Here is a 10,000-nt window from a genome sequence, read left to right as displayed (position 1 = left end):
CCCTTAATAAGGCTAGAGGCATCCATTTTAAAAATTCCGTCCACCTCTAGTCATCACCGCTGTTTCAAAGATATCTTGAAAATTCCCTATAGTAAAACCATCAATTCTTCTACTAAGTTGTTTCCTTATGACCGTCCCACTGTTGCCTATCACTATCCAACACCGTGCGTAAGCAAATTGTGAACGTTCAATAAAAACCGAAGGAAGTTAGTCACCTGGTGTTTATTGTTTGCCCTGCCAAGACTGTGATTTGGTGTACTTGGGTCAAACCGGGAGATATTTGAATACTAGATTGTCAGAACATAAAAGATCAATTAGGTATGGGCAGGAAAACTCGGCCGTATTTCTTCATGCTAAAAATAAGAATCATTCTTTCGACTGGGGTAAGGCCGGATTAGCGTTCAAGTCCCACTGCGGTTTCAGGAGGAAAATAGTTGAATCAGCTTTAATTGAGGAAGGCCCCCAACATTAATATTTCTAAAGGGCAGTGGTTAGTAGGCTTGTCCCTTTAATCACCTCCACCTCCCCCTCCCCCTCCCCTTCACCCTCTCCCTCCCCCGCCACCCCATCTTACCCCGCATCTGAGTAATGCCATCAGTCCACGTCCCTTCTCTTTTCTTTGTATCTGTCTTATGTACTTTCCTGAAGAGGGCTACAGTTGGTAGCCGAAATATAGAACCTTCTTTCATTCGAAGTTTATTTTCTCCGACTGTGGGTTTCATGTGTGTTATACACACACACACACACACATAAATATATATATATATAATGTGTGTGCGTGCGTGTGTATGTGTGTCTAGTTGCATTTACCTAGTATCCTACGAGAAGGGGAGCTACGCTTGTGGTGCCCCGCCTTTGTATCTCGCAGTGTCTAGTTTGCTCTTAAACTCGTGTATGGTTTGTGTGTGTGTGTGTGTGCGTGTGTGTGTGTGTGTGTGTGTGTGTGTGTGTGTGTGTGTGTGTGTGTGTGTGTGTGTGTGTGTAATGTCTAACTTAATGTCGTTCGCCGGAGCTGTATGTAAACACCCATAACTTAAGTTAACCTAATCTAATCTAACATAACTAAACCTGACCTCATACCCCCAGGTGTATACAATCAACAATCACGCAACCTTACCCTAACTTAGCATTAACCTAACCCTAAACTAAGCTTAACCTAACCTATCACTAACTTAACCCTAAACTAAGCCTAATACGTCCCAAACTTAACTTTACCCTAACCTAGCACTAACTTAACTCTAAACTAAACCTAACTTATCCACAGCCTAACCTAAACCTAACCTAGCACTAACCTAACTCTGACCTATGCCTAACCTACAGTAACTTTAACCTAACCTAAACCTTAACATAATCCCTAAACGGCATCATAACCCTTGTATCCGGGGTTGCATTAATCTAGGCTAGGTTAGACTATCATAGGTACTGACACATAATGGCTGGAATTTTCAAAATACCGCAACGAAGAGGGCGATATTGATCAAAATGGCGTATTATAGAACACGGCGATACTCTCTTTCTTATTGACTCAATAGAGAACACCTTTGGCCAAAGGACAATACACTCGCCGACAATAAGGACGTTGGTAGGCTTTAGATGGACCTGTTTTATTTACAACACCACCTGTGTTGATCCCAAACAAGATGATGTTGTTGTTGTTTTGGGGTGTAGTTTACCAGAGTTTCTATCCTCTGTAGGGAATTGGGGGGGGGGGTGAATTGTACCTTCGCTACAAATGTAGCTACCCTCTTCCGTCTGTTGGATATCGCGACCCAGTAGCTACAATATTTATCAAATATCACATCTAGAAAAATATTACCTTAGTGAATTATTCCATTGACAACAATGACTTTATTTTCTCCTTGGCTTGTCGCTAGTTATAATTACTTCATAGCACAGCATCAGCTAACACAAAACACACTCTTCAGTACATCAGTATCACCGTATGACGTCAGAACTGATGTTACCTTCACGTTGTTTTTCCTTTTCCGGCAACGATACAGCACTGATGACTGATCTTCCATTCATTGTGGTAACCAACTCCCCCACACTCCGTTTTCTGTGAACTTGAGACTCCTCTCCTCCTCCCTTCCTTCTTCACCCAGTGGGGCGCGGGCCAAGGGCAGTCGCTGCCCGTCCTGTAGATAGTGCGACTCTGTACAGCGTTTCAGTCTGTGCCCAGGACGCGTCGAAGGAGGACGCAAACAACTCGAGAAGCATTCACTCGTGACAGAAAAAAAGGAAAAAGAAAAAACATTACCGTAGATTTACAGCCGTTGTAGATTCTGCATAGGTGTGTGCTTCAAGGGTGGGTTGTTTGCTCATTTTTACGCACTATATAGATTTGCCTGTGTGCCTTTATAGTTGTTAATGTTTCGGTATACTTGAATGATCATTGGCACTTGCATCAAATCAAACGTTCATTAGAATTTAATCTTTCAATTTAGCGGCGCAGCCTCATTTGTCAAATAGAAGAGGAATGAGTAGTTGTCAATTCATGGTTTTAGAATAATGAGTGTTGTTTCGTGTTGAGTGTGAATCTCAAATGCTCTTCACTGGGCAAGGGTACTTCCCGCATCCTGAATTCTCTTACAATATCCAAGGGTAATATTCCTTTGCAGTTGATCAGACACGAACGAACGGCCTAGACCTGTACAGTGCGAGGTTTCGAATTATATTCGAGCATTACTCGCAAATAAAACTAAAGATATCATCAACCTGGTCTGAATCGTTATTGGAACGCCCTACTATCTTCTGCCGCCAAGATGGGAAACTGCTGTTCTGCCTGCAAGGATTCTTCTTGCTTTGCTTGGATGTTCCCTCAGAAGCTGAACCTACCGCCGAAACCTGAGACAGGAGGCATGGTTCCCAAACCCGTCACACCGTTGGAGACAGAAAACGCAGGTAAGGAGAAAAGAAAAATGTAAATGAAAAGGGGAAAGTGTCAAGTGGCAAGGAGGACCTTCCCGTCTCGTTGCATTGCGCGACATGACGTAGTGGTAGTAGTCCACGCGTTGCTCGCAAAGCGACAGTCTGGGGAGCGTCTTACATTGGCTCGCTGTCTCACGGTATTGAAGTTCCTTGTCTCACTCTTGTGAGTGTTCTCACGGTGGTCCCTCTTTCTCTCATTCCATAAGAGGATCTCACGACTCAGTATTTCCCTAAGAAGATGTTCTTTCTTTGAGTATGTGTATATTCATGTACATACAAACAAACGCACATACATGTGGTTTTGTCCCATACGTTGCCATACGTTGTCATACGTTGATTAAACCATATTTTCGCATTAAACGTCCCTTGCCATGCAAGTGCGAGGCTTTCCGTTGTCACTTCCGTCTCAAGTTTCACATTTGTGGCAGAAAAAAACTCGCTTTGCTGTAAAGTGACCGAACATTTTAGGAAATCTGATTGAATTGGACGAAGGTGGAGATTTGTATAAAAGAATAAGACAAGCGTTTAAGAGTTTGACAAAATAGAAAGTTTATAGTTCGACAAGAAAGAAATAGCTTGAGTAGAACGACACGAAAGTATGTGTACGTGCCTATGTGTGCATGCATGCATGCGTGTGTGTGTGTGTGTGTGTGTGTGTGTGTGTGTGTGTGTGTGTGTGTGTGTGTGTGTGTGTGTGTGTGTGTGTGTGTGTGTGTGTATGTGCGTGTGTATACATGTGTGTGCATGCGTACATTTATGCCTGTGTGTGCAGCCTTTCATATGTGCATTTGTGCGTGCGTGCGTATGAGTATATATTTGTGCATGTTTGTGTGCTTGCATACGTGTGTGCATGCACGGGTGTGTGCGTGCATGCGTGAATGTGTGTGAGTGTCGGGCCAAAGTGAGGGACACCGCAAGATGGCCTCGATCTCTTAAAATGGAATCCAATCCTGAATGTATACGAATCTTGAAATACCCTGTTAATAAGCATCAAAACCAATTCTAACCAAACACAACTAAAATGTGATCAAATCTCCTAACCCACCCAACAAGTGTTACTATGTAAATATAACACTTGTTATCAAGTATTTGATATTTCTATACAAGAAAATACCTTATCTACGAAACAAAAAATATATTTGGAAATATATATGATATATTAAACTACGAACCTTACATTTACAAGGTGGATTTGGAAGAAGACTTGTGACATAAACTATACAACCAAAACTGATCAGCCTGGGTCTTTCAAAACACTTCGACCCTTTCCTTAAATGAACATCATGAAGAGATGATATGAATGACTTAACATGAGTCAAAACAAAAGACAAGTGATACCCAGCAAAGAAGACATTCACGCAAAAAGGAATTTCACTCCACGCGTATGTGATTGAATACCAGAAATATAGACGAATTACATTCACAAAAGGTTCACCATAAAAGTATATATATATATTAACAGGAGAGCTCTGAGCCCTCAAGACTTGGTTGGATGAAGAATAAATATATAAATAACTACAGGAGTACAGGAACTGTGAGCCCCAAGACTTGGCTGGATGATGAATAGATATATAAACGATTACATGAATCAAGGAGGAAAATGAAGCTTGATAAACTAGAGGAACGACATATCGTTTATTCCACTATATCGATGTATTTTACAACTCTCGACTGTGTTACATGTAATTGCCTCTGCGGGAGGTTTGTTCTATTTGGCTTACTACATTCCTTTCATAGTTAAAGATTGCCGAAAGGATATATTCTGTGTCGCCGTTCATTCTTGCAGACTGGTAAGAGAAACAGGAAACTGTCGTATCGTAGTTCACTAGGAAGAAACTATCTTGTTTCCTTGTTGACCCACGATCTTCAACGACAAATCACCTTCTGTCGTATACACATCAAAGCCTTCCAACTCCAAAACCTCGAAGAACGTTTCGAGATTGTGCAAAACTTATAGAAACGCTGGTAAAGTACTGAAGGCCCGACATCGAGAATGAAATGTCAGTTTCTGAAAGTAGGGCGGGACCACGCGTAGACTGAAACTGTGATATCAGGTTTGGGGAAAATTGTCCCAATACAATCACTAATACTGACAGTATACTGGTTCAATACTGTGCTCCTTCTCTCCACCCCACCTACCATCATGCATAAAAACCGTGCCAAGAATACTGACAGTATACTGTCACACAATGATGTGATATTTCCCCTTCCTCCCTCCACATGAATTTATCAACAGTGTCTCACACTGTTGACAGTATCACATAATACGGATCGTTGCACAAAACTACTGTCTGAGCTCTCCTACTCCCAGCCGAATAAAATCGCCTGCCCTTAACCAGAATAAATTATACAAAAGATGTGGCGGCCGGCTCCTGACGGTTGAGCGGGTGGATGGGTGTTCCCCACGTCTGAGTGAAATCGTCTGCAAACAGCCGGCATCCCCGGAAGAGCCCCTACCTTCGTCTGTACAAAATCAAATATGTAAATTGTATCACTGTCCCCAGGACTTCGAGGAATCTGGCACGAGGAACCTAGGGACACTGACGAGGGTCTCGCGAAGGAGGAGGAACAGGAGGAGGAGGAGGTCGTTGCTGCTCTGAGCCAAAGAGGGTGTTTACCGTTTAGTTTCTGTTCTCCGTAGTGCCACATTGGACTGGAACGAAGAACAAAAGTTTCCAACGGCAGACACCCCGGATTCGACGCTGGGGTCCTCTTGTCTCTCCTCACCTCCCTCTCCTCTCCTTCTTTCCTCCCCCTCTCCTGTCATCTTGTCTCATCTCCTCTTCTCTTCTCTCCTTTCGTCTCCTCTTCTCCACATCACCCCTCCAATCTCATCTCTTTTCCTCTTCCTCCTTCTCCTCTCCTTCTTTCCTCCCCCTCTCCTGTCATCTTGTCTTGTCTCATCTCCTCTTCTCCCCATCCCCCCTCCGATCTTATCTCCTTTCCTCTTCCTCTCCTGTCATCTCTCGTCTCCTCTTCTGTTCTCTCCTCTAGTCTCCTCCTCTCCTCTGTTTCTGTTTCCCTTTTCCTCCTCTATTCTCTTCAGGGTTATGGTGTTCCAGTGGTTAGGGTAGTCGGCTCGCATCCTGAAGCTGACAGGCGTGAGTCCTTTGAGCTGCAGCTTCTCACTTCTCAAAGAAGGAGGGACTGGTTGATGGCCGTTGCGTGCATTACAATATCCAAACTCCTTCCCCGTGCTCGTCTTTAAGAGAGATTCTTGGGGGACAGAGCTCAGTCCCCCCCCCCCTTCAAAAAAAAAAAAACAGTTAAAGATTCTTGCATGATAACAACACTATTCACATGAGCAGTTCTCACACGTCCATGACCTTAAGAGCCCGAGTAAGATAAATAAAACAAAAGAAGTTCTAAACGTCCTTCCTCTCTCTTGTCGTTATGCCTGCTACTGCGCACGCGCAGCTGTGAGAGAGGGCAACCTCATGAGGTTGTAGCCTCTCCTTGAGAACCCAAAGCTCGCGTGTCTTACTGTCACGCCCTCATGGTGGCGGGTGTGGCGGCTGTAGTGGGCGTGGAGGCTCTTCACGCCCACAAAGGGAGAGGAGTGGGAAGGCACCTCCCCCTTCCCCCAATATCCCATGCTGCATAACTTACCCCGGCTGGCTGTCCCTCTTAGCCAGTCTAATATCGTCTGGCTTCCCCCTCGAATCAAATCATCAGTTGTTAGCCAGAATAAAATATTTAAAGTATGACACAAGTGGGCTAATGTTGTCGATTGCGTTAAAAAATACCACGTGGATCTACGAGGTTCAAAAGTGGAAGACCCAAATTCTCTATTAAAGAGGAATGGTCTTTTTCCTCCTCCTCCTCCACCTCCTCCTCTTACTTTCCCTTCTTACTCCCTTTCCTCCTCTTGCTCCTCCTCTTCCTCCACTCCTCTTCATCATTTTCCCCTTCCTTCTCCCCTCCTATTCTTTCTCTCCTTCTCTTTTCCTTTCCTCCTACTTCATTCCCTCAGTTTCCCCAACTCCTCCTCTCTTCTCCTACTCATTTTTATGTCCTCAGCATCTTCTCCCCTCCTCCTACTCCTCCTCTTCCTCCGCTTCTTTTCCTTCACTTCATACCCTTTCAACATTCTTCTTTTTCACTTTTTTCTCTCCTCCTTCCTTCCCTCCCTCCCCTATTCACCGCTTTTGGATCCTCCTCCATACATCATCCTTAACATCTTTATCTCCCTCATTCCTCCCTCACTCAGTAAATTATCACCCCTTTTTCATAACTCGCCTTCGTCCTGCGCACCTGAATTTGCGCATGAGCGAGCGTGATTTGCTGCAGGGTTGCCCGCTGATAAGATGCGCCTGATGCTCCTGGTCACGTCTTTATGTGCTTTGTTCTGGCTGCCATCGCGTGATTTAATGCAACCAGGAGAGATCATCTTGGCACTAAGGGGGGCCAGTTGGCACTTTTGTCGTCAGCGATCGCGTGGCATCGAGGGGTGCCCGGTGTCATGCCAACACAGATGACACGTTTCCCATTGTACCATACACGTGATCAAGCACGTAATGCATTTAGGGGCTGTTCAGCTCTGATATTTAGTGCACAGAAACAACTGCAATATGACTAAAGTGGAGGATCAAGAACATAAAATGTCGGTCCGATTATTCTGGAAATCCGGTGCCATATTCCACAACTACTAATATAATCTCCTCAATAAAAGATGTGTCATCCTGACACTAACAGCCAACACTGTCCGTTGGGGAGGTAGGGAGGGAGGGAGGAAGGGATTGGCTTTCCATTTTCCCCAGAAATGCGATGACATTGGCTACAACTCACCAGGGAGGCCGGAACCAATATCCTCGCTGCATGTGTAGTTCATGGCAGATCAAGCTAGGGTAGGTGCTGGATTGGCTCTAAGGACATTGGCTTCATAGTGAACGCGGTACACCACGAGTGCTGGTCTCAGTTCTTCAACGAAAATCGCTTCGTGATACAGACAGCCTCGAACTCACGACCCGCCCAGTTTATGGCCGCGTCTTACCATTGTATCTCGTGTATCTCGTGTGTGTGTGTGTGTGTGTGTGTGTGTGTGTGTGTGTGTGTGTGTGTGTGTGTGTGTGTGTGTGTGTGTGTGTGTGTGTGTGTGTGTGTGTGTGTGTGTGTGTGTGTGTGTGTGTGTGTGTGTGTGTGTGTGTGTGTGTGTGTGTCATGGAACAAATGGTCCACTGTTGGAAATTTCTTTAACTCTTTCTGTACAGAGTGGTGCTTTATATTTTATTCCTGCTGCCGCCAGGTGATGTTATTCACCCTCGTAGCAACCCCTTTTGTAAAGAAGGATAGAACCGCTGGTAAACTACAGTCCATCACGCTCCTGTGCATACCGATCCCAACATGGTTTCATAAAGAATCCACATACAGTATGGGAACAAAACAAGTTTATGATGTGTTTTGCCTGATGGTCATATACAGAGATAAGACTGTGGACGTGGGGTTTCGTTGGTTAAACTCAGCTTGATCCCATTTTCATTTTATTTCATTTTTTCAGTTTTCTTATTTCATTTTCCTTCTTCTTCCTATCATTATTTTTTAGGACTTCTGGCTGGATGAATTACGTTATACAGCTCAGCTTATTTACCAAAGGGATGCACCTCTATGGAAACTTTCATTTCTTAATATCCTACAAACCTCTATTTTTTTCGATTTCTTTCTATGGCCTCTAGTTGCTCTCCACTCCCATACCAAGAGACCCTCTTGATCAATGCCTTCCACTCCTTCAATTCTCTTTGTGCTCGGCACAGTTGATCACCAGGTCTTCCTCAACCGGTGCTGCTGCTGCTGCACAGGAAGCAATTGAATGTCCTTCAACCGCAAATCCGTCTCATTGGTAACAGATTCCCTTGGGGGGAAGGGTACATCCCCCACGTCCCCCCCAGCTTCATTATGCAGCAGGCATGCTGGGAGCAGGTCCTGAATCCTGCAGTCTTTTGTTGTTGTTGCTCTTGTTTGCTCTTCATTCCTCTGTATCCTTATCCTCCTGTGCCTCTTCGCCCTCCCTTCGCCTCCTCCTCCTCCTTTTTCTTTCATGAATGCGTCTTGCACCACTGTAACTAGTGGGCACATTCACACACATGCGCGCGCGCACGCGCACACGCACACACACGCGCGCGCACGCGCACACACACACACACACACACACACACACACACACACACACACGCACACGCACACACACGCCCACGCCCGCACGCACACACACGCACACACCCGCACACAGGCGCAGTTGGTAGAGCGCTGGACTGGGAAGTACGATGGTGCTCGCGGTAACCCTGTTCGAATCCTGCCCGGGGCCGAAATTATTTCGGTATCGCTGTACTTCGGGTCGTTACCCTGACTCTCGTGGGCGGTGAGTTGGGTGTGTGTTGTGTGTGTGTGAAAGGTCATAGCATTACCCATAGATTGGTCATACGAGCTCTGAGCTCTCTTCCGGGAGGGAAATAGCTGTCGATCACGAGTCCAACACGTGATCCAAAGACCAAGGTGAATACACACACACACACACACACACACATATACAGTATATACATGTATGACAGGGTCGGTCACCCGACCTTGAGGTAGTGAGCAGACCCACAGGGCAGATCGGATCAGACCAGCCCTATTCGTGGGTTTTATTTCGCAGTTCCGCGCATTCCCTCAGCCCATCTTCTCACCCACCCCGCTATAACTGAGCAGTCGCGTCCTGGCGTGCTCAAAGAACAAGTTCTTTCTCTCATAACGTTTTTATCATTAAATATTATTATTATTATTATTATTCTGATTAGCTTATCGACGGTCTCTGGACAAAATAAGATCACAATCAATCGAAACCCCATATTGTCTTGAGGAAAATAATGCAGACAATTTTCTTCTGGTTACCAAAGTGTATTTATCAAAATATTGGAATAGTTTCAAGAAAAAGAAAAAAATATTTAAATTCACTTAAGACATTTCACGATAATGACGACCATCTCAGCATCATGCCATGCACACTGCCAGATGTACGATGTCAATAATCTAGTGGTGTACGACACTCTCCTGTTGTTCCCTTTAATCCCAAGGCAATGGATGCATATACTTTCCC

General features: G+C 44.9%; 1 protein-coding gene across 2 annotated transcripts in view; it reads left to right on the top strand.

The window, feature by feature from the left end:
* The first annotated feature begins 2,132 nt into the window (after positions 1-2,132).
* The window catches only part of Tg (Transglutaminase), a 63,292-nt gene continuing 55,424 nt past the window's right edge, over positions 2,133-10,000 (top strand). Inside the window, exons 1-2 of one of the 2 annotated variants that reach the window (XM_076186547.1) lie at positions 2,133-2,290; positions 2,619-2,901. In XM_076186547.1, coding sequence (XP_076042662.1) covers positions 2,763-2,901 — 139 coding nt within the window. In that variant the 5' untranslated portion in view covers positions 2,133-2,290; positions 2,619-2,762. Of the gene's footprint in view, positions 2,306-2,618; positions 2,902-10,000 lie in introns of both variants that reach the window. The other variant, XM_076186546.1, reaches the window with a different exon arrangement.

This window comes from Oratosquilla oratoria, chromosome 6 (assembly GCF_046742065.1).
Source record: "Oratosquilla oratoria isolate Oo_2021 chromosome 6, ASM4674206v1, whole genome shotgun sequence".
Lineage (NCBI taxonomy): Eukaryota > Metazoa > Arthropoda > Malacostraca > Stomatopoda > Squillidae > Oratosquilla > Oratosquilla oratoria.
The sequence above is the reverse complement of the archived record's forward strand: the minus strand, read 5'-3'. Positions and strand labels throughout refer to the sequence as shown.